The sequence below is a fragment of the Xiphias gladius genome, chromosome 22 (assembly GCF_016859285.1).
Source record: "Xiphias gladius isolate SHS-SW01 ecotype Sanya breed wild chromosome 22, ASM1685928v1, whole genome shotgun sequence".
Lineage (NCBI taxonomy): Eukaryota > Metazoa > Chordata > Actinopteri > Istiophoriformes > Xiphiidae > Xiphias > Xiphias gladius.
Genome location: NC_053421.1, coordinates 25132875 through 25157473, shown reverse-complemented (window position 1 = coordinate 25157473; position 24599 = coordinate 25132875). Strand labels below are relative to the sequence as shown.

At 42.5% G+C, this 24599-nt stretch overlaps 1 protein-coding gene across 2 annotated transcripts in view; it reads left to right on the top strand.

The window, feature by feature from the left end:
* The window catches only part of LOC120784826 (DNA-binding protein SATB1), a 64556-nt gene that overhangs the window by 16631 nt on the left and 23326 nt on the right, over positions 1 to 24599 (top strand). For both annotated transcript variants that reach the window (XM_040118938.1, XM_040118939.1), the window contains exons 3-9: positions 887 to 1063; positions 2034 to 2160; positions 5894 to 6017; positions 11932 to 12043; positions 13205 to 13282; positions 16525 to 17024; positions 20104 to 20316. In XM_040118938.1, coding sequence (XP_039974872.1) covers positions 887 to 1063; positions 2034 to 2160; positions 5894 to 6017; positions 11932 to 12043; positions 13205 to 13282; positions 16525 to 17024; positions 20104 to 20316 — 1331 coding nt within the window. The remainder of the gene's footprint in view (positions 1 to 886; positions 1064 to 2033; positions 2161 to 5893; positions 6018 to 11931; positions 12044 to 13204; positions 13283 to 16524; positions 17025 to 20103; positions 20317 to 24599) is intronic.

Genomic DNA, 24599 nt, shown 5'->3' with positions numbered 1-24599 from the left:
GGATTGCTCATTCCACCTAACAGCAGAGCCACTGTTGACACAGAGTAGTAAACCTCAGGGTGCAGAGGTGGCTCAGGATTTGAGGCAGTGCATCATGGGAAGATGATTTTGGGTTGGCAGGCAGAAGGCAAGGCTAATGTGATCCCAGCACCTTGACAGTGAATAAACAGTTTATTTGGCCAAAAGGAGACATACAAGTTGAAGGATTTTTGTGGCTTCTTCATGTTTGTTCACACTGAACTAAAGGTGAAAATTCTATATATATATATGATATGCAGATTTTCTTACGAAACACACAACTCATACTAGTCATGGCAGGCTATAGTGCAACGTCTCTGTAATTCTATGCCATCATTTTAAAGCCTGGAAGAGAAACACAAGACTGCAAGAAGGAATCCTCCAATAGTTTATAAAAAGCTGCTTAAAATGGGATTACAGGTGCAAAAACCATCCTTGAAAAACTCAGGAGGAAGAACATGGAAATTACAAGACAAAAGAGAGCGATTCTAAATAAAAAAAGAGGAAAAAAAATTTCAATCTCTGAAAATTGTGCAGATTATCGTGCACCTAAGGAGTGTTTGACCCCTCACCTTGATATGAGAGTTTGGCATTGAGACTTAAGAGGTCAGAGATTAGTTGGAAATTGCCCTGTAAAAGATGAAAAATGACTGTGTTCCAGACTCTGTCCAGAACTTCCACTCAGCAGCAATCTAGTCACTCACTCATAATCCCTCAACACTTAACCTCAATGTGACTCAATCATCACCCACAAATATTGAACTCGTGCCTTTGCAAAAACACAGAATCCTAAAGGTCAAAGTTTGCATTTGAAGAGATGTGAAGTCTTTAAATTCTCACTTGTGTGTCTGTGTCTCAATGTCCTCAGGCAACATGCTGCCTGTGTTCTGTGTAGTCGAGCACTACGAGAATCCCATGGATTTTGACAGCAAGGAGGAGCATGCCGAGTTCGTCCTGGTGCGTAAGGACATGCTCTTCAACCAGCTCATTGAGATGGCTCTGCTGTCGCTGGGCTACTCCCACAGCTCAGCGGCCCAGGCCAAAGGTAACCGCTGAAGTCACTCATCTTCATCTCTACATTTTCTACCCTGGTCTGCCTCTTTTTTCTTGCTTTATCTCTCTAAAGCTCATTAATGTCCTCTCTACAGCGTCTTCTGACATGCCGTTACTCGTGCACACATTCGAACACACACTCTTTATGCCTCACTCACACAATCTGTGAGCATAATAGCCTACCGCCAGCAGATCTGAAGCCACAGTAACACATCCTGACACTGATCCAAGACAGGAGATGCTCAAGTCTCTAAGAGGTCACATACACACACACACACACACACACACACACACACGCACGCACATTCCCACACTGTCTAAACTCACAGGCTTACCCACTAAAATGTGTACATGCAGATTCACATTCTGTGCATATAAGCAAGGAAAACACACAAATACGCACTCATACTGTATATATTTATATACACATACACTCAGTGACTCAGTAGGAGGGAGGGGCAGGTGGACGAAACGGTCTGCTAATTGCACTTGAGCTCACACAGGCCGAGGGTGGCTGTTTCAAGGTGCCTCTTAGCGTGCTCTTTTATTATAGCCTGTCCATCACACTTCAGCACACACACACATCCTAGTTCACCTCTCCCATGAACAGTCTCCGTTCTCACTTCCTGCTGTGTGGGCTGCTGCTTTTTTTAAGGCAGTCTCAGGAGAAATTCCTACATGGTTGTTGTGATTTCAGTAACAAATAGAGTTTATAAAGAGTGTTTATGTCACCAAAATGCCTCAGGGGAGACTACCTGTGGCTTTATTCATTACTGTTTTAAGATAAAAAATATTCTTTGTAGTTATGCAGCTAAGTGACAGCGTTCTAAAATGCTAAAATGAACTTTTCACTGATGCACTCTCATTCTTTATGTTTGTGTGATTGTGTGTCCATATCTGTCATTATTCCCATGTGTGTCCATGTTTACCCATGTTTGTGTTTTTGTGTGTGCATCATTCAGGCATGATTCAGGTGGGGAAGTGGAACCCTGTCCCCCTGTCATATGTGACAGATGCACCGGATGCCACAGTGGCCGACATGCTGCAGGACGTCTACCACGTGGTCACGCTTAAGATCCAGCTGCACAGGTAAGAAACACACAGGCATGTCGTATTTCCTTGCACAGTTTATACTAGAAACACTAACACGTGAATGTGCGCCGATCCAAAATGTGTTTAGGTATTAATACAGCTTTCTTTCCTGCCTTTCCTGTCATACGTACACCAGTGCTGGATCAATTATTTTTATTTATAAATGTATATCTGTACATGTATATATGTGTGTGTGTGTATGTGTGTGTGTGTGTGTGTGTGTATATATATATATATACATATACAGAGAGAGAGAGAAAGAGAGAGAGAGAGAGAGGCACAATTATACCTATTAATCTCTGCTTCCAACACTCACACACATAGCACTTACTGTATGCCCAGAGGCAGGTGCCAGTCTGCCTGTGCCCTCTGCGTGTTTGATACTGAGAATAGCTTTATTACTCACTCACACAGACACACGTACACACAGACTTACTCTTCCTAGAAAATGGAGGAAAACACCCATTTGGATAATGAAAATGTTGTTGCCCAATGGTGTGATTGGTTTATTTGTCAGTTTAATCGTTAAGTGATAGGAAGACAGATACCAAATCATCCTTGTGTCCGTGCTAACAATTTAGCTCATACTGTGGTGAGTGATCAAGAAGCTTTATCTTTTATAGCTTATTTAGAGATTGGCAAAACTTGGCAAAATATGATAATAAAGTTACAGTTTTTGAAACCAGCACCACTTAGGTCTTTACACAAAAAAACGAATGTGGTGGTCAGCTAGAGAGTGCACAGCTAAAATTCACTGTACAGCAGATGAATACAAGATTGTTCACCTGAAATAGTACCATAAATAAACCTGGTTCCACGGGTTATTTTTAATTGAAATAGTGTATAGTTCTTCTGAATTTACATCGCATATAATATAGAAGACTAACAAGCTAAAACCTTCTTACACTGAGTACCGCTCGCTGTCTTCTGCCATCACTCACCATGTTGTATGCTAAATGCTACTCTGTAGGTGTGAGGCTTCATTGTATTTATACACACCATGAGAGCAGACAAGCATTTATAGACATGAACACAAACAGGCTCATACGTACAGTATGTGCTCATAGACACAAAACCCACACACACACACACACACACACACACACACACACACACTCACAAACAGTCGAGTGGCGCTGGTGTGGAGGCTTGTGCCAGCTGCACGCTAACCCAGTGTTCTGCAACCCTCTGGAGAGCTGTTCCTGCTCTTTTCCTACCTCACTCTGCCACTTCCTCTCTCTTCATTCTCTCTCCTCTCTCCTTTTTTCTCCCACCATCACCACCACCACCCACCCTCACCAGTGAAGCGCACACACACACACACTGATGTGAACACGTCTACCAGCCAGAATACAGAAGGTTGTGTTTATTTCCGGCATGCTAGCCCTGAATGCATGGATAGCTTTATTTCTCCACTACCCTTCTCTCTGTCTCTCCCTCCTTCCCTCCTCTTGTTCACTTCCTTCTCCCCAGAGGCTTTCTGGCTGCTGGAGCAGTTTAAGGTGTTCTGGAAAATCCATGTTGTGTGTGTGTGAGGCTGTGTGTGTGTGTGTGTGTGTGTGTGTGTGTGTGTGTGTGTGTGTGTGTGTGTGTGTGTGTGTGTGTGTGTGTGTGTGTGTGTGTGTGTGTGTGTGAGGCTGTGTGTTGTCTTATAAGCAGATGTTAGCCTCGACCGTTGCACGCATCCTTTTCTATTCCACTGTTATCTCCTTGATTGTAATGTTTCCAACACACCAACTTACAGATTTATGGACACGCACGCACACACGCACGCACACACGGACACACACACACACACACACACACACACACACACACACACACACACACACACACACACACACACACAATGGGCACCCTCTCTCATCTCTCTCACTCAAGTGTCAAGGCACATTTGAAAAAAAGTAATTCAGCGATACGTTGCAATACAAAAAACATCAAACATATGTTTTACACATGTGAAGTGCTATACAGAGCAAACTGGGCACTCTCACTGGAGCTCAGTTCAGTTACTCTTCTCTCCCGCCCAACATGTGAATGTATTTCTCATTTTCAAAACCCAGAAATCAGAGTGTTTTCAGGTAGAACTGAATCCCTGCGGTTAGCGACTCTAGCACTACAACCAATCTAATCTTTGATTTATAAATCTATTTTGATTTTGCTGCATATTGTTGTCAGTATTGTTATTGTTTTGTATTTGTTTTTCCCCTTTTCTCTCCCCACCCTGCCATCCCTTCAATCCCCCCGCCCCGACTGCCGCAGAAATCTAGCCAGTAACACCTTAAATTGTTTTGCCGAGCACAACGAGCCAGGAAGGTAGAAGTAACACGAAATAATAGTCGCCACATGCAGCTGATGTATAATTCATGCTTCAATCCAGCAGATGTGTTGTATAAAGTAATTAACTAATCAGAACAATCAGGGGAGAGAGAAAGAGAGGGAGAGAGGGGGAGAATATGAAAGAGGGGGGAGAGAGCGGGGCAGACAGAGAGAGAGAGAGAGAGAGTGAGACAGAGCAATCTCCAGATGCATCTGCTTGATGCGCCAAATGAAATCTGTCTGTCTTGGAGGGGCGCTTGCAGCAGGAGAGACCAGTGGGGGCCTGTGTGTGTTCAGCTCTCTTTCTCTCTGGTTTCCTCTCTCTGTCACTACTTCTCTGTCTATCTGATTGTTCCAGTGGTTTTGCCAATTCATCAGTATATACTTTAAAGAGGGTTCGACTAATACTGCAACCCCATTTTACACCTTTGTTTTGAGGGGAGTCATTTGTTCCCAAATTGCCATTTTGTAACAGAACACTTGATTAAAGCTGAACCGATTAGCTGATTAATCGATGAACTGATCTACAGAAAATTAATGATCAACAATTTTGATAATCGATTATTTGCTGAAGTCATTTATCAAGTAAAAATGCCAACATTCACTGGTTCCAGCTTCTCATATGCTAGGATTAGCTGCTTTTCTCTTTTTTATTATCTTTGGGCATTTTGATTGTTGTTTGGACAAAAACAAGCAATTTTAGGATGTCACTTTGGGCTATGGTAACTTGTGATGGTCGTTTTTCACTATTCTCGGACATTTTACAGACTTAACTGACTCTTAGGAAAAATAATTGACAGACACTGAAAATAAACATTACTTGCGACTCTGCACTTGATGTTTTTATACATTGTTAAACGTATGTCATACGTTTTCTATTTAGCCTTTTAAAATTATTTCAGGAACAGGGTGTTATGCCTGATTGAGTCAAAACCTTCTCCAAAATCAGTGATGTTGGATAAGGAAGTGTTGCAGTCAGGTGTAAAGGATGCTGCAGGATAAGTTGCACAAGTTGCTTCTTTAACATGTACCTCTACCTCTAGTGTAGGTAAAATTTATATACAGATTTAAGGGTCAGTGTTATAGCCTTTTGCTCAATATAGGAGGGAAATATCCAACATTCACAATCAGATTAAATTATTTTAATAATGTGAATTTGTGGCCTGTATACTTCATCATTTTGTTAAAGATACCATCAGGGCTGCTGGCTTTCCTTTCTCTCTCCATCTCTTCTCCATCTGAATTGTTTCTCATGTTCTCCCTTCACCCCTCTCTTCCCCCTCTCCCTCTGCATCCCTATCTATCCCTCCCTTCCCCTGCTCCTCCCTCTTGCCTCACCCTATCTCCCCATCCTTATCCTCCCTGTCCCAATCCACCCCCACCCCCATATGTCTCCTCTCTCTCTCCACAGTTGTCCTAAGCTGGAGGACCTGCCGCCCGAGCAATGGAGCCACTCTACAGTAAGAAACGCCCTCAAGGAGTTACTCAAAGACATGAATCAGAGCTCTCTGGCTAAAGAATGTCCCTTATCACAGGTGCTGAAGCCCAGTCTGCTTATTAAAAAAAAAAAAAAAAAAAAAGACAAAAGCCCAACCCCACCCCCTTGCTACCATACCGCACAACGAAACAAACACCCCTATCGCCATCACCTCTTGTTTTTTATCCTTTACTTATCAAATGCCCTGAGTTTGATCAAGTGGGAAAGAGAATCGGCATAGAAAATCGAAATCAATGGCTATTGTCATTTGTTTGCCGCATGATTTTTTTTTGTTGTTTCTTTTACCGCCCCCGACACACACACACACACACACACACACACACACACACACACACACACACACACACACGCACACACAGATACATACACACAGATACATACACACACACACAGACTTGTATTCAACGGCAGCCAAAACGCAGAGGTGTTGTTGAACGTATGGTTATTGTTAGATAAACATTGGCCCAAACCCAGAACGATCTGGATTGTTTTTGTTCTTTTTCTCATTTAGTTCATTCTCAACATTTCATTGCATCAGGCGGGAGATGTGTACGTTCACATGTTAGGTGTTATATTCTGTGTTTTTTTTCTCGGCTGGGAGGTTGGATAGAAAGCCCTAGCTCAGATATTGTATTAACAGGCAGTGTAGTCAGTATATCATAGAGGCAGCTCTAGAGTGAATGGAATGAAACGGCAGTATATCTCTCACAGGGGCCAATAATGTGTGTATATCTGTGTGTGTTTGTGTGTGTGTTACAGTGCAGGGAAATATGTGTGCTACGCTGTATATTTTCTTGACTGCGTTTGTGAAGCGCATATCAACGGACGGGACGTATATGTGAAAGTGTTATTTGTGTTTTGCATGTCTGTGTGTGTATTTAGATCCAAGCATGTGCGTAGGTGCCTTTAGTATGAAGCCAGCTCTCCTCCTAGGCCACCGTATGGTCACCTGGAGACCCTCATTTGCGCTGCATGTGTGTGAGCGCCTACTCTGTGTGTGTTTGTGTGTTTAGCCGGGGCATGAACAGTGCGCTGATGATGTAAAGAGTCCCTGGGTGGCATTCAGGCGGAGCCCAGCCCGGTCTGGTAATCACCCTGTTTACGGTCCATATGTGAAGACGGCTCAGAAGAGAGCACACGCTAGCTCAGAGGATCTAACACACAGGCACACACACTCCCCCTTAGACACACATTCGCTCTTTTCACGTACACGCCAGTCTCAAATTAAACTGAAGATTGTTTCAGCCCTCTAGTGAGGATGAAAGATTGTCCTGAAAATGTCTTTAACTGAATCTGTTTCTTTCTTTCTCGTGTGTATTTTAGCAGCCAGTTTGGTCCTAAATTCAGATCTAAATAGTATTAAATGGTCTCATGTTCACTATCGTGCAGAATCACTCAGAATGAATTTTATATTTTGCCTGGACATTTTTTTTTTAGATTTTATTTCCATGTCTTTTTTTATGTCAGCAAACTTCAAAACACTAATCCAGCTTTTAAGTTTTTAATGTAATTTAAAGAGAAATAAACTCTTTGCTCTGTTGTTACTTCATACCCTGATGATCTACATGTATCTGTGTCTGCCTTGTTCAAACATGGCTGCCGTGATGTGTTTGACATCTGTTACTCTGTGGGGCTTCATGTGGCCTACTACGCCCATAGAGCAGTGGTTTGTTCCTCCTAAACCCAAATGTTTTTGAGACTGGTTGTCACATTTGAGGGATATCCCTAAATTGCCCCAATACATGGACTCCCTGCACTGTAACCAGTGATGTTTCCATGTGCATGTAGTCTGAAGAGAAGGTGAGAAGCCAAGAAGCATTTGGCCGAGCCTCTGAGTTTTCTGAGGTGACCAAAGAAGTGAAATGAGAGAGGAGAAAGGGGTGTTGCAGGAGGGAACGGAGGATTGGCACCTTTTTAGGATTAGTGTTTCCTTGATATTCTGCAGCGTAATCCCAGACCGAAAAGAGAGGTTAACAGATGAGAGAATCACAGTGAGTGAATGAAAGAGAATTAGCCCACCTCTGAACAGGGCTCTGAAGAGAGAGGGAGGGGAGGGGTAGTAGAGCAGGGAGGGGAGGGCGGCGGGGGGTTATTTTGTGAAATGCTGCTTTTGTCCAGCGCCTTGTCAAACATTTAGTTTCATTCTTTTGTACTGGGGAGTCATGCTTTGTGTGTTTGGCCTGCAAATTACATGAGGAAACTCAGCGAAAATGAAGTCACTCATGCCCATTGTCCTTCCGCTAGAGGAACTGATTCTGACCTGCACGCATATGAAGACAGGTAAAGATTCACAGTTAATAACTTGGAGAAGCATCACCAAAATAAAACTTCTCCTGATTCAGCCTCAATCAGCCAACCAGGCTTATTATTTTTTTCTACCAAGCTTAGCAACCCCCTTGCCTATGTTCACAGAAACTATGGCAACAAACGAGATTCCCCCCCGGCTCAACCCTCTCTTTCCCATTGCCACAACCACCTCTTCTTGCCCACCCCCTGCTCGCTCTCACTGAGCGGCCCCTGATGTACCAGCTGCTGCGTTGCGTAGCAGCAAATAGTCATCAAAATGCCATCTTTGCAGGCCTTCACCACCTCAGCTGCCATAGGCACAACCTGGTTGCCAGTGTATGTGTGTGCATGCATGTGTGTATACATAGATGTGTGTGTGTTAGATTGAGGGTGGGGGGGTCACTCGACTTGAGGTGGATATGCGCCATAATTGAGCTGTGTTAGATGTTGGCGAGAGACAAGGCACAGTGTTGCCAATGGGATGTGCTTTTTCCCCAGCTGATTCAAGACATCAGGGTAAGTTGGAATGTGTGTGTGTGTGTGTGTGTGTGTGTGTGTGTGTGTGAGTGTGAGTGTGTGTGTGTGTGTGTGTGTGTGTGTGTGTGTGTGTGTGTGTGTGTGTGTGTGTGTGTGTGTGTGTGTGTGTGTGTGTGTGTGTGTGTGTGTGTGTGTGTGTGTGTGTGTGTGTTAATCTACATGTGTGGATTTTGTGTAACTGCACCATGTGTGTTTGTCTGCAGGGGTTGTGCTTAGTGTGTGTTTGCATTTGCCAGTGTGTGCACCACACTTTAACGCTGGCAGCTGGGTGTCTACAGTACCTGCCTGCTGCACTGCTATTCTCTTACACACACACAAACACACACACTCATTCTCTCACTCTCTCACTCTCCCTGTCTCTCTCTCTCTCTCTCTCTTCCTGTCTCCCATGATGGGGTGTAGAGTAGATGTTGGGGACCGATAGTAGCCCAGTGCCACTTCCTGGTCTTGCTGATAAGCTCTCTGTGCTGCAGATGGCTATCACTTAAAGGGTCCACACACATGCTCATGGACACACGGGCACTCATACACACTGGCAAACACACATACACAGCCATGCTACCTGTTGACAAGCCCTAGCACAGTCCTCCTGCTGGCACCGCAGTGGCAGCAGAGGCTCTGGTTATTTGCTTGATTTCACTTAGTGCAGATGCATGTGTGCGTGACAGAGCAGCGGGGAGAGTGAGAGAGAGAATAGGTGTGTGTGTATTGTTTCCTTCACACGTACGCGCAGGGCCCCCTGTGAGAGGTAGAGTGATGTATTGAGGGAGAGGGCTGATTAATGAGGAGCGTTTATTAGAACATCTGTGTCAAAGATGGCGGAGAAAGAGGGAGCGAGGGAGATAGAGAGAAATATGGGAGGAGAGAGAGAGAGAAAGGCACACCATCTTCTGCAGGCCTCTTGTTTGTTGCCTGGAGCTGCCTTAGCCCAGATATACTGTAAATAAAACATGGCAGGCTGGAGGAGAGGAGTTCATTATCCCCTTGACTTAAAGGGGAATTCTTCTTACTTTAACTGTGTGGTTTTCAGATGGATCTTTGTTTTGGGAGCTGACTCTCAGAACCAGGTTAAACTGGTGGGGTTTACTGCTTTACCAATCATCATCCCAATTATTCTTTTTTTTTCCCAAGGCAGTAAATCAAAAGCAAATCATTCATTCTGATTTGCACTGGCTTTTGCACATCATGAGCTTTTGCACATCATGATGAATAAACAGGAGTTGTCCTTTTAAAACCACAGAATGTTGAACTTGCACTTTTTATTTCCTAATATTTGCATGAATCCAAAAGAAGGAGCTGCTTCAAGCATAAATGTATGACTCATTAATAGGGCAATTCTGACTTCTTAACCCTAACCTGAACTCTATCAGGTTTTTCATTAAACGAAGGCTTTTCAATTTACGTATAAAAGACTACTTTGCTTCACCGTGCAAGTCCACATGCAGACCTCATCATCCTCCTGTTTTTCATCATGACAGCATGATGCACCACAGCATGGCTGGCACAAATTCACACCCAGCTGCAGTCACCAGCGTGACTCTTGACTCACTTTCCTATATTTGACTTAGCAAAAAATAAGCAGCTGAATGGGCATGAAAAAAAGCAGACAAATTCACTCTACCTGGTACAAGCAGGTACAGTGAGAGTTATGTCCGTGATGGTTAGTGGTTGTGGTTGGTGTCTTTTTTTACTTGAACAGTGATACGAATAAGTGAACACTTCCTCAACATTCAATTGCCTTTGTCTCCTCTTTGTTGCATTGTAATACTTTTGCACCAAGACTTGGCAGCTAGCACAGTCAATGTCTTTGAGATATCTAGCTTGTAATTCTTGTTTTATTGACCCCAAAAGTCCGATGGAAATTTTCATCCTGTAACTCTTTGTAGTTAGAACTGTCACATGAAGCTGGTTAAAATAGTACTTAAAGCTGAGTAGCTTTTGCTTTAGTTCAACCATGAACAGATCCCTCCCTGCTACAGTTTGACAAAGGAAACTTGTGTCCATCTTGCTCCTTTTAGATCCTCCCATTAACTTTGTCCCCATTTGTGCCAAGTTTTTATTGTGTTCTGGTTGAACACACTTAGGAGTGTTGCCATCACATAAAATGGCATACAGCTTCAATAGAGAGGTCAGGAGTTCAGAGTTCAGTTAGATCGACTTTTCTGACAGCACAGCTGCGCCGTGTACCCTGCGTTTGTGCAGAGAAGCTGGTGCCAGAGAACCAGAATTATCCTGTACCAGTTCATTGTGCTCCCACCACCATGCTGCTCTGCCAGAAGGTTCCCCCGCCATCCTCCAAGCACATATATTATAGAAAATGATAAAGATGGCATACCTGTAATTTGAAAACAGATGGTTTGGTTCTTTTGAATATTTATAACAATCAAAAACAATTTCTCCTGCACCAACCTCACTCTTCGCCCGGAGGCCGGCAAGGTGTTAAAACATTCATTTTAATGAAACTGGAAGGGGAAAAAAAACCTCTTTGTTTTTCCCAGGCGAAGGAGGACGGTTGAAGTAAATGTAGGGAGGGCAAAGAGTCGACTGTAAAGGGAGAGATGGGAGCACACATGCGGCAGAGAACGACATGCTCAGCGTGGCCCTCAATCTGCTTGAAGTTGTTGTCTTTAACAGATTGTATAAATAAAGAGCTGAAAAATAAAAGAGGTTTATCTGTTTACATCGCCCAACTCCCCAGATGCTGATATTCAATAAGCTGTTATCATCTTTCCTTTTGAAGGTAAATATCTTTCTTGCCGCCTGCTCTTGATGTCAACAGACGCAGAGCTCAGTTGACCTTATAATTTACCCACTCTGAAATTTAAAAAAAATCTTCAGACAAACTCAACGGCATTTGATAAAAAAGAAGAGATAAAGCCTTGTTTGATTTAATTTGTTTTACCTTAAGAGGAAGAGATCTGAAATTTTTGCATGTCTGATACTTTTCAGTTGTTTTTTTTTTTAGTGCTGGGTTTTACCATGTCCCTATCTTTTATTTGTTTTGACAAGCTACAGTGTTACTGCATGTTTCACAAGCTTTAATATTATGTCTGTATTTTCCACAATAAGAATCTAAAGTCCCTCTCTCATTCTCTCTCCCTCACTCTCAATCAATCTCTCTCTTTCAGAGTATGATTTCCTCCATTGTGAACAGCACTTACTATGCAAATGTGTCGGCGGCGAAGTGTCAGGAATTTGGGCGCTGGTATAAACATTTCAAGAAGACAAAAGATATGATGGGTAAGCAAAACGGAGGGGCGCAAAGTATGGAGCTCACACTTTTGTCTCTTTGCACACTCACACACACACACACACACACACATACACACCAGTCACCATTACAATATGTTCTCTAACCAACCGTCTCTTTGTCTTCCTCCTGCTGCATGAAGCAGAAATACATTTTTATCTTGTTATCTAATAACTCAAGATTACTCCGTTGAAAACACTGTGTTATCTTTGACTTATCCGTTATTGCTTTAACTAACGCTAATGCTAGAGTCAAACTGAGGCCTCTTACTGTTTTATTTTTTGTTTGTGTGTGAGTATAACACTTCAGTTTTCCACAAACAAAAAGCAGCGATGACTTCAACTGGCCACCGCCTAGTCTCAAATTCAATTAGATTTTCGTATCAACCCTCTAGCAACGCATGCTTTATATTATCAAAAAAAAATCCCCTTTGACCCGCCAGGAAATGAGGTTACATAATACCAGTAGCACCCTTGCTGGAGATAGAATTCCGATATATTTTTATGTCTTTTGATTAAGCAGAACACAACTAGAACACCACTCTGTTGCGAGGCTCATAATGCAATTTACTGTTGAGATATTAGCTTTAACAATCTGTTGAACAATCTTTTTACTTTGCCAGTGTGCTGCTGCTTGCAGTGATGACACATGAGATTATATCAAAATGTTTTCATAGTGTCCATGCAAATAGCGTGTTGTGATCTTATCTTATCTGATGTTTTTTTCTTCTGTTAAAGTGGCAACATATGCTGGGAACATTATTTACTTCAGACCTGCTGTACTTGTGTATTCTCTTGGATACTCCCACACATTTTCTGTCACAATTTTTTTTTTTTTTTTAATCTGGTTTTCTGTTCCTCAAAAGTGGGACTACTGCAGCTGCCAGTCCGGCTTTATGGGTGCTGGTGTTTTAAAAGTCATATTTCTGCTTAGCTGGAGTGGGTGAGAAGAACTGTAGAAAGCCTTAACCTCGTGTTTCTTTCCTCACAACTCTACACTGTATGCTGTGTGTGTGTGTGTGTGTGTGTGTGTGTGTGTGTGTGTGTGTGTGTGTGTGTGTGTGTGTGTGTGTGTGTGTGTGTGTGTGTGTGTGTGTGTGTGTGTGTGTGTGTGCGCGTGGCATGTGCGTGCCCTGCCATCCGACTGTGCAGGCATGCGCCAACCCTCCCAGCTGGAGGGCTACCTGGGTACGTGTGTCCTCCGAGAGAGCCCGCGTGCCAATGCACTAGGTATGTTGAGACATGGGCACACACACAAACACACACAGGTACACAATCACACCCCTGGTTTTTTAACTTTGGAGGACATTGCATTGACATAAATTAATTCCTTGGACTTACGCTAACCTCAAGTAAAACCACTACATGCTTAACCCCAGTCGCTAAACTAACTAGCTTACTCTAAACCTAACCTCATTGAAAAAACAAACAAACTTTGACCCTAAAATGTAGTGCTTTATTTTGTATGAGTCAGGTTTTTGTCGCCAAATCGTGAGTGTTTTGTCATCTTTTGTCCCTTTACCTTGATTAGTTTAAGAAGATAAACACACACTCAACATAGGAGGAGCTACATTCCTTCCTGAATGCCTAAATTGTATGCTTAATGTTAAATGCCTGTTAATGCCCGAATAGCAATTATCATCTTAGTCTTAATCCCAAAACTCAAAGAACACCTTAAACTCACATTGAAAAGAAAAGTGACTCATTCACTTTGTTAGCTCATATTCAATTTAGAATTTGGAACCAATCTTGCTTTCACCCTTTTCATATCAATCTCTGGCCTAACTTAAAATGACACAAGTGGCAACATTTGTAGGCTTTTGAACCATCCAACCTGGTCACACCTTTAACATGAAGTCCATTTTCAACTAGAGTAAACCTAAATGCTATTTCCTCTTGACTTAAAGAAGCACGAACTGCTAAACTGTTCATTTCAATGTTTTTTTATTTCGTTCTCTAAGAGGATATCAGGTACTGATATATCAGTAACAAAACCCAAATATATACATACACAGACGCAGTGATAACATCTCAAAATGTGCATACACACATCCACACAAACTCTTAGAGCCCACGTGTCATGTTAGCCAAACCTCAGACACAAAACCTTGGCACATGAGCCTCAGGTGCTCACCACGCACTCGCAGCAACCTCCCCAAGATCAATATTCATGACGGGCTGCTGTCTGCTGTACGTACAGGGCCACACATGGCAGAAGGAGCAAGTGCTGGTGAAATGCCAAGTGTGAAGGCTGGAAAAGAGAGTGCCGCGGTCATCCCATTGTGCTTTGGCCACGGTGTCACATGTGACTCTGCATTTACTTCACTACTCTGCATTTAGCAATCAGTTTGAGCCTGAAGTCAAGGGGAATAAGTACCTGGTCACAGGTACTGGCAAGCTGCTCTGCTGCTCTGCCAGCTGAAGTGGTGTTACCGGCCGCCAGTGAATGTGGTGTTGCTTCCTTTGACGTGGCAACGCTAGTGCAGGGAAGCCAACACAGGAAAGAGAGTCAGGTCACTCTGTATGTCTCTCTCTCTCATCCCCTCTCTCTCTTTCTCTCACTCACAGTCACACACAAACACACACACTCCCTCCCTGCCTCAGCCCACATCCCATTCCCATTGTGTGTTTAATCCGGGGCTCTTTTGTGGCAGGATTCCACACGAGGACTCCCGCTTCTGTGGCAGCCTTTTTCTCCCAGGGCCTGCCATGCTCTTCTGTCACCCCTTCTCTTTTCAATTTGCATGGAAATGCCTCCGTGTGCCTGTGTGTTTGTGTGTTGTGAGCATGCCCCCCAGCAGTCTGTGCGAGCAAGGATATGCACACACACACATGCACACACACACACACACACACACACACACACACACACACACACACACACACACACACACACAAACAAACACAAAAACACACACATTCACATATGAGTGAATAGGCACGCCATACCATCAGAGCCAGGGAATCACAGGGATTATGGGGAGAGATGTGATTATTACCAAGATTTTTTGTTTTGTTTCTTCCCCCCCACATCATTTGTTTTCGACAAACGTTCAATAGACCCGTCTTGGCTGGGTTTTTTGTGCTTGCTGACAGTTAAGGAACAGGCAGCTCAAACACTTGATTATTGTGGGTATTTTTGGAAAACATCCATGCACTTAATCTTTCATCTGCCGAAAAATTCAGCTTGTTGAAGACCCCCCTCCCCTTGCCCATAACAGCAATAAATGCTTTTCACAATTTCATATGATGCTTTTCTGTGGAATGTGGAGGACGCAGCACACTTCGAAAGTGTTAATGTTGCCATCCGTGTGAATTCTCAAACGCTGCCCCCTCACTCACTCGGCACAGTGCACGGAAGAAGCCTCAGCATATGTGAATCGCTTAAAGATAGATGGAAACCTGAAAATATTCAGCTGCTCCAAATGCTCATTCACTTTGCTGTGGGTAATACTTTGAATCTTAAATCATTGTTTTCATCCTCTAAGCACATAATTTAAACCTGTCTTAAAATATTCCCTAGCAGCCATTATGGACTTAAAGATTCCCAAAGCAAAGATGCCGCAAAAATCTCTAAAATGCCATTAAATGATGGCGCGTAGATTTTTTTTTTTTTTTAAGTCTTACAGACAGACAAGGCCACTCCTCAGGTTACACACCAAATCCTACGATGTACTCCTGTCTCCGTTCATTGCTCCCTTCATTTATATTTAGACCACCCTCCCCTAAAAATGTCATATTGGCTGGCTTGTGTTCCTTATTTTAGAATTAAGGATGTAAAGAGAGAGAATCAGATTTCTCAGCATTGCTTCGGCCTTTGTGGATACACAAACACACGCGCACACACACACACACACACACACACAATCCTGTACTTACAAATACACACACTCTGCTGTCTGCAAGATTTTTTTTTCACATGATGAGGCCACAGACGTTCTGAACTTAATTTCGAAGGCATGGGTTGAGGAAGACACAGGTCAAACACAATGAAGCTCTTTTATCTGCGTTTCCATCTTTTTCTTTTTTTAACCGGTTGTTGGCTGATCAGCTGTGTCATATCCAATCAGGGAGGAAGAGGCCTGTGAAGGGCACTGGTTAGGGAAAAGACACTAAACTCTTTTTGTTTGGTGTTCTAGATATGAACATGTGTTGGCAGCAAAAATGTATTCCCTTCCTATAGAAACTAAACAGGAATGTTAGCTAAGATTCACTCAGGGCCAAAGTTTGATCTGGTACAGGGAAGATCTGTTTCATTTCTTCTGAATAGACAATGGCTATTAAACTGATGGTCATGATTTAACTTTTTCAGATTCTCCAGCAATTAGAATTTTGTTTTCCTTTTCTTATACATTCTACTCTCCTTTGTTTTCTTTGTGATGTTTAAGTTTTTAACTTGAAATCAATAATTGACCCTGTCTTTTTTTCTTGCACTCTCTCTCTTTCCTCATTTTTCTCACCCCCCCCGCCAGCTGAGATGGATGGCCTGTCTGACCTCTCCCCACCCGGCTCTAACCATAACCACAATCACCTGGGCTACTCCCAGCAGCAGCAGCCTATCCCCGGCAGCACAGCAGAGCAGACCCCCTCCTCGCCAGTGCCGCCACTGCCTCACGCTCCACCATCACACGGTGGCCAGACAGGAGGCCGGCAGCCCCAGCTCCCTGGTCTGCACCACCCAGGCCTGGTGTCGACACCCATTAGCCCTCAGCTGGTCAACCAGCAGCTTGTGATGGCACAGATCCTCAACCAGCAGTATGCAGTGAACCGGCTGCTGGCGCAGCAGTCCCTATCGCAGCAGTACCTCAACCACCCACCTGTCAACCGCAGCTCCCATACCAAGCCCCTGGAGCCACAGGTGGCATCAAACACAGAGGTGTCCTCCGAGATTTACCAGTGGGTGAGGGACGAGCTGAAGCGGGCTGGCATCTCACAGGCTGTCTTTGCCCGTGTGGCCTTCAACAGAACCCAGGTGAGGAGGGAAGACAGATGGGCTAAAATAAAGGGCCTTCTGTAACAAAAAAAGTAAAAAAAAAAACCAAAGTTATTCTCAGTACTAAAAATTGCCATCTTCATCTTTATATCTTTGTATAAATTTGATTTTTAATTCCCCTTCATGCTCCTTTTGATGATGAAGCTCTGGTTTGGCAGCAGGTTGAGACTAGGGTATTTTCAGATTTAACCAAATTAGTTCATAATTTGCAGGTCAGTGAAAATGATGTTTGTCACGGACTTCGGTATCATTCAAGTTAATAAAAATTATAAAATTAATTACAAAAACCGACAATGATAAATGCAGGAATTATTTTATGTACTTTTGTTACTGGAATGGTATAATCATAGAGAGTATTTGCTACATAATTTCAGGTTGACTGAAGATTTAGTTATAATTTTTTAAATAGAATTAAATTTTTAATTTCCGGGTTTAGTTTGAGAGCACACGCCACATTGTCGGATAACAGCAATACTCTGATCTTTCTTTAGTGAACATCTAGGGGACAATTTAGATGGACCGCCAACATTAATCCTTGAATTTACTCACTCCTCTTGATTACAAAACTTCAGATAGCCGACTGAAAGTAACGCTAAACTTACCTCCACATCCGCAGCACTTGATAGTTACGTTAGCTTATCTTTTAATAAATGCCAGTGTGCTGCCTGCATGTTTTCATAGTATGTAGCTTTTTTGTTGCCGCCTCTGGTCTAATTCTCAGTGTATCGTAGATGACTTTAGTCCATAAATCTGTTCGTCACTTTTCATTAACGAAATTAGCCACGGAAAACAGTGCGTCTTTGGTGGTGACATCATGCAGCACAGGGTGTACCTAAAAAGTACATCCAAAAATGTCATCTCGAATGTTTCAACAAGATCACTTTTGAGATCAAACTGCCTTTCTCTCCATGACTAACACTTAAATAGCATTCCTCACTGTCTAAGATTCCACACCAACATTCTGTTTCAAAAGAAAATACATCCCATTAAGGAAGTCATAAAACAGTTTCATGGGACAACTTTTACTAAGAAATATTGAGAAAGGTCTTATGTTTGAATCTGTTTATTTCCACATCTTATATCTCACTCATAATGCTCATACACTCCAGTAATCTAGCACCTCTACAGATGCTAGTTGAAGACAACTGGAAGCCTGCTATGTGAATGACCCAGGCTCGGTCATTGCATGTGTTCTCTCTCTGCCCAAATCTTTGTTTTCACTTCATAGTCAGAGGCCTACATGCCCGCACATACAAAAGCGCGCACAAACACACACACACACACACACACACACACAGAACATAGTGATAATGTCTTAAGATGTACTGTGTGTATTAGAGGAGGTCGGAAGGAGGTGACAGCAAACCTCATTACGACTCCATTCGCCATGAAGTTGCTGTGTATGAAAAAGAAAAAAAAAAAGAAATCGATAAGGATCTATTAGAATAAGAACATACAGCAACTCCCCATGAAAAATAAATGTCTGTGTGTGTGCTATATGGTACAGTCAGACAGAGGTGTTTTTGTGCAGATGGGAAAGCTCCCACGCAAACACAGCCTTATCTGTGGCTTATACGAGGAATTAGCCCAATGTGCCGTTGGAGAATTTGCCTTTGGAGGATTATTTATTAGGTGTGTGTTTTTTCCACGAGCCTGTGTAAATAAAAGGAAAGGGGTTTGGGGGTGGGTGGCGGTGGACACCCTCATGTAAATCATGTGACATGAAGGTGCTGCTGTCAATGCAGTAGGCGGAGGGGAGGAGCTGAGGTCGTTGTTTTGAGAGAGGAAACTGATTGACCAAAGAGATAGACAGCATGGGTTGATGGCAAAGAATGATAAGCATGCACACCCTGAAGAATGCAGACACCAACAGACAGACGCACGGTACAAGCATAAGAGAGATACGCTACTAATCTATCCCCTGAATACGTGTACATGAAGTTCACATTCTTTTTCACCATAAAAAACGTCACTCTGAGTCTGATTGCATCTGTCCACACTTGTCTGAATACCACAGACCTACTTATTACACATATAGTTGCATACATTGTAATAGTCAGACAAACTACACTGAGAACATATTTGCAGCTTTACCCATTTCCCAAGAGGAGTTGCATGTTAAAAATAAATAAATTAAAAGCATGAGCATGTTTTTTTCTCCATCACCTTGTTTTATTACCAAATCACACCTATTGATAGTGAGAGAAGCAGAGCGATGGTTTGCACAGTGTGTGGCCAAGAGCTGATGAAAAGGCCCAATCACACGTCTCTGATAATGGAGTCATTGCCGTCTCATAATGATGGAATTGAGCGCTATTGAAAAGTAAACAGAGGATGCACTGATTGCCCGCCGTACAAGACTTTCACATTTCAGGCGAGTGGCTGCGCCTCTTATGCAGAGCAATATACGGCTCTAAGAATATGACGAAGATCTGCAAAATGACATCAACCAAGGGTAGTGAGTTCAAAGGCCAATAAGGATCAACGATGAAGTGCTATGAACTGACAGAACAGAATGATATTTTTTTACCTCAAGACAGAAGCTCTGTAGAGCCTTGAGGATTTGGAGGAGGAGAGAACACAAAGTTTCCTTTGATTAAAGGATTTTACAACATTAGTGATGGAAGGTTGAGAGTGACTGCTGTCTGTAAAGAAAAGTAGATATTTAGGAATAGCCTGTGACTCCACGTGCTTCTACAGAAAAACTACATGGAGTTAAAAAAAAACTGCAGTCTAAATATTGAGTCCCTAAAAGGCTCTATTCGTTTACAGTTTAAATGGGCCCAAGACCGTCATGTCTCTAGTGTCATTAGAGTCTCCATTTACACTTATGGCTCTCTACTGCTGTCTTATTTAAGAATCCTCTAATTTGATTATTCTCCTTCTTGCTCGCCTCTCTGACCCCCACCCCCCAACTTTTTCACTCTCTGGGAGCTCCGATCATTCTCTTCTTCAATTTTTCATTTTCTATCATTTTCCCTCTACTGCACCATCACTTCCTCTCCATCTCGCCAACTGTCTGTGGTTTCTTCCCCTCTTCTGCCACCCCATTATGCAGGGCTTGCTGTCTGAGATCCTACGCAAGGAGGAAGACCCTAAAACAGCATCCCAGTCGCTGCTGGTCAACCTGCGCGCCATGCAGAACTTCCTGCAGCTGCCAGAGGCTGAGCGTGACCGCATTTATCAGGAGGAGAGGGAGCGCAGCCTGACAGCCGCCTCTGCAATGGGCTCAGCTCCACTCATTAGCACTCCACCCAGCCGACCTGTACAGGTACTAAATGTTTTATACCCCTCTTTGCATGTTTTCGTGTGGTTATTCTGCATTTACATTCCAAATAACTTAATGTTATCTTGGATGTTATTATGTAGGATGTAATTAGTAGACCTAAGTTTTAGTTTTACAAACATTTCTTAGAGGCAGAGCTGATCCATAGACAGAAAAATACAATTCAGAATACACCTTAATGCACAAAGATCTTTCTTCGCAATAGCATTAGAATATAAAAGTTAGAGGGTAAAGGCAGATTCCTACTTTTCCATCAAGGTTTTTCTTGTGGTGCTGCTATAGATGCCTACAGCATAGGATCTAATTTATGGTTTGACCGATCAATTGCTCTAGCACCACTGCAGCACTAGCTGAATATATCATGCAGTATAAGGCAGGTGTCTTATATGCACCTAAAGTAATCATATTTACATTCTTCTATTTGCTTTCTAAAAGAGAAAAACAATCATTGAGAGAATAACTATAAATGTTTTTAGTTCACTCAATACAAACTTGACTTGTGTTGCTGTGGAGTAAAAAAAAAAAAAAACTTTGCTCAGTGCAGAGTCCTGCGTGGTTCCAGTATACAAATCTGCACATGCCCTGCACCTACAAAGCTTTGTACTGGACCCAATCCATTACCTACAATTATCTCCAAATCAAAACTGAACCCAATCTCCATCCATATGCTATGCAGCTTATCCTTTGAGGGCCACAGGAGGGCTGGAGCCAATTCCAGCTGACATTGGGCGAGACGTGGGGTACGCCGTGGCCAGGTTGCCAGTCTATCACAGGGCTGCCTAACCTAATATGACAAAAAGAAAACTAACTACAAAAATAAAGAAACAAACTGCTGACCATTTCAAATAATTCAAAATAAAAAACATCATCAAGTGCATTTGTTACAGCAGCAGCATGGTCGTGTTTTGCTTGACAGGTCTAATTTACCAAAATGTAGAGACATTAATTCAAATTATAATTAACAGTATTTGACTAAATAAACAAAATAAAACAACTGTGTTGCTACTACTGTAGCGAGGTCCAGTGTCTCCACCGATGCTTTCAGTGTTTTTTTCAGATGATTCTGGAGGTTTGTCTGCTTAAAGTAGGTCAAAAGCGACTCAGCGGTGTCCGTAAGAGCAGATACAAAGACATCATCCTCAGTAGGTTGTCCAGGTGTGGTATGCAGCTCTGTGGTCAGCACATGTTCTGAGCAACTGCCTTGGAGAACTCATCAACAATATATTTACCCAGGGTTTGCATGATGGCTAATCTGAGGTTATCTGCCGTTTTTGTTTAAGGTACAGTCCCATTCAGATGTACTAGGCACTCACTCAGTCAGCTCCGACTTGCTGCTGATGTGATGCAACGTAACACAAACATAACCGATTTTGCGGTAATCATCTGTCCATATATCCAAAGTGACTTCTCTGTTGCTTTCAGTTAGCTGCTTAGTTGGCTTTCTCGTTCTGGAAGGATGCTTTGGCGAATGTCCTCTGCATATTTTGTCAGTTTGCGTGATGCAGTTGTCAGATCAGGCAAAAGGTACTGAGTGTCCACACGGCTAGCTCGGGCACCAGTGTCAGTCAAGCCTTGTGCCAGTGTGATGAATCAATCACCACACAGGGTTTCAAACAATTTGATGTCCCTGCATACAAATTGAACCACTGGGTTATGGCCTCCCTTTCTTGTGTTTTTGGGAAAGTACCTGTCAATTGACACAGCACCTGTGCTCCTGTAGCTGTTGATGTGTTTCCTCAGCAATGAGATGCCTAGCTTGTGGCTATCAAAGGCTAACACTTGTTGGCAGTTTCTACAAGCAACAAAGATACTGATAACATTATTCTCACAGTCTGTGACCACATTGAATTTCTCTCATATGTCCAACTTGGCCTTCAACAATGTATTATCCACTATTTTGTATTCACCACTGGCCATTTTAGTCTTAGGTTATCCATTTTGATCTGTTAATGGCTAGCCAACATTGCTGTCTGATCAGTGAAGTCCTTTGACTTGGCCAGATGTGAACTTATGGGGGAAAGGTTGTGTGGTAGGCAGTCACAAAAAAATTAGAGCATCTAATTAGGCTTGATAAAATTATGCTGCTTCAGATGCTTAAAACAACTGCACTTTTATTTCTCATTTCTGTTTTTTTTTTTTTTTTTTTTTTTGGTTCTCATGATTATTTCACCCACTGCCCAACCATACCCATGAATTAATTATAAATATATTTTTTACCTGTTAAATGTGATTACCAACCCGATGCCAGGAGACCCTGCTTCAGTGTACTCCATAATCGATAGAGGTTATCAGCGGCAGAAACATGTAGGACAAAACACAAAGCAGCCAAAGATGACCAATCACAGTCCTTGTCTGCTCATGCAGACCAAAGAAGTACTTACATTTCTGAGGATGGCTGCGACGCAAAGCAAAAATCTGGGGAACAGGAATCCAGTAAACTTACCAGATCCCAAGCACTTAATTTTTTTGCCATAGTATTGCTAAATAAACAACTAATGCAAAATCATCCAGTGCACAGCCTTAATACTCACCTGGGCCATTAGATACCATTCAAGTTTGCCAGCTAGCTAACTTGTGCAATGAAAAATTGAGGATTAATGAGATCACTTCTCCTTTCAAAGCAAGTCTGCTTCAGAGAAATGTCAAAACTTTCAAACATAATATTCTGAAACAAAACTAATAGTTCTTTGAAGTTCTAATGGCTGAAAAGAGATTAAAATTTAATAGACAATAGACAATATCTCTTACTTGGAATTAAGCAAAAGTGCAGTTGCCGTTTAGAAAGCATGCAATTGGAACAACAGTGGCTACATCCATACATCATATAAAAACATATGTGAATAGAGGTAGTCCTGTAAATGGTTGAGCTGGCCATTTCAAAATAAGACAAATTTATACTGTGCAAACACAAAGACACTCATGTACTCATTAGCGCACTCTATTTACATATGACAACAGCAAGTATGCATACATGCACCACCCTAGCACATTGTTTTGTCACATGCCTCACATTCCCTTCCATTGTATCAGGCTGCAACCTGTCTGGAAACATGTGGAATAAATAAATGCCAATTCATTCTGTCAACGTGCACACTAGAGAACATACTTTACATTCTCCCTGCATGTAAATGAGTTCTACATCATCCCCGCCCTCACCGCACAGGTGAGAACGGTGCACAAATGATGGATAATTTTTTGTGCTAATTTTGACCTTTTACCATGCATTAGGCAGCATTAACAGCCCTCCCATTTCAAAAATAAAGCTCACTCAGTGATGACAAGCCCCGTAAAAGATCAAACATCATTTAGTCAGTCCCTCTTTCAAAATCACTGCGTACCACAGCACAACTTTGTACCCTTACTGCAAATCTTTGTCCCTCATTTGAAAGGTATGTGGCAACTTTCTACCACTTAAGCCCGTTTGAAGTGCGGTCAGCTGCATCTAGGAGGTTAAGGGGGCAGACAAAGGCCTCCTCTGTCCTGTCTTTGGTGAAGATTTGGCTTTTATTTAGGTGAGAGGGATAAAAAGACAGAAGCGCAGGCCCACCCAACTCCAAAATGGAGGTTCCCCCGCAGTTTTTGTCCTTACAAAACTAAAAGGAAAGAGTCTTATTCAGAAGTAGTGGTGCTGAACTTAAGCGGAGCCACTTTGCAGTTCACAGCTCATCTTTTCAATCAGAGGTTGTGTTAGTGTGGGACAAAGATTCAGAGGGATAGAGCGGACCTTTGCACAAGAATGAAAAAAGATAGATAGATTCATAAATAACCCCTGTTCATGTTTTTATTAACATCCCAGTAGCAGTGATAGGGATTTGGAACTATGACTTTTCAGGTTGTCAATAACAACATAAGGTTAATAAGAGATCGGTGATCCACTTCTTTTCAGAATCAACGTACAGAGGGACTTTTAGCATATTTGAGACCAGCTTACAGATTTGTACAGATACACAACAAAACTTTTCAAGCTGCACAATAAACAATACTACATGGCATACAATCTGGAACTGTTTCAAACATGCCTAATACACTTTACCTGTATGACTTTACCCCATTAACATTTATCATGTAGACCTGTTCCTACTCAAGGCAGTTCTCAAACGAACACCCACAAACACACGCGTTTGCACACTCATACACCTGGCCACCTGCCAGATTCTCCTATGGAGCAATGCGGTGTGGATTTAAGCACATAAATCAGCCAGGGTGGCAATTGAGCCAGAGACAGAGGAGGGTTTTTATTGGCCTCATAAAAACAGATGCAGAGGTAT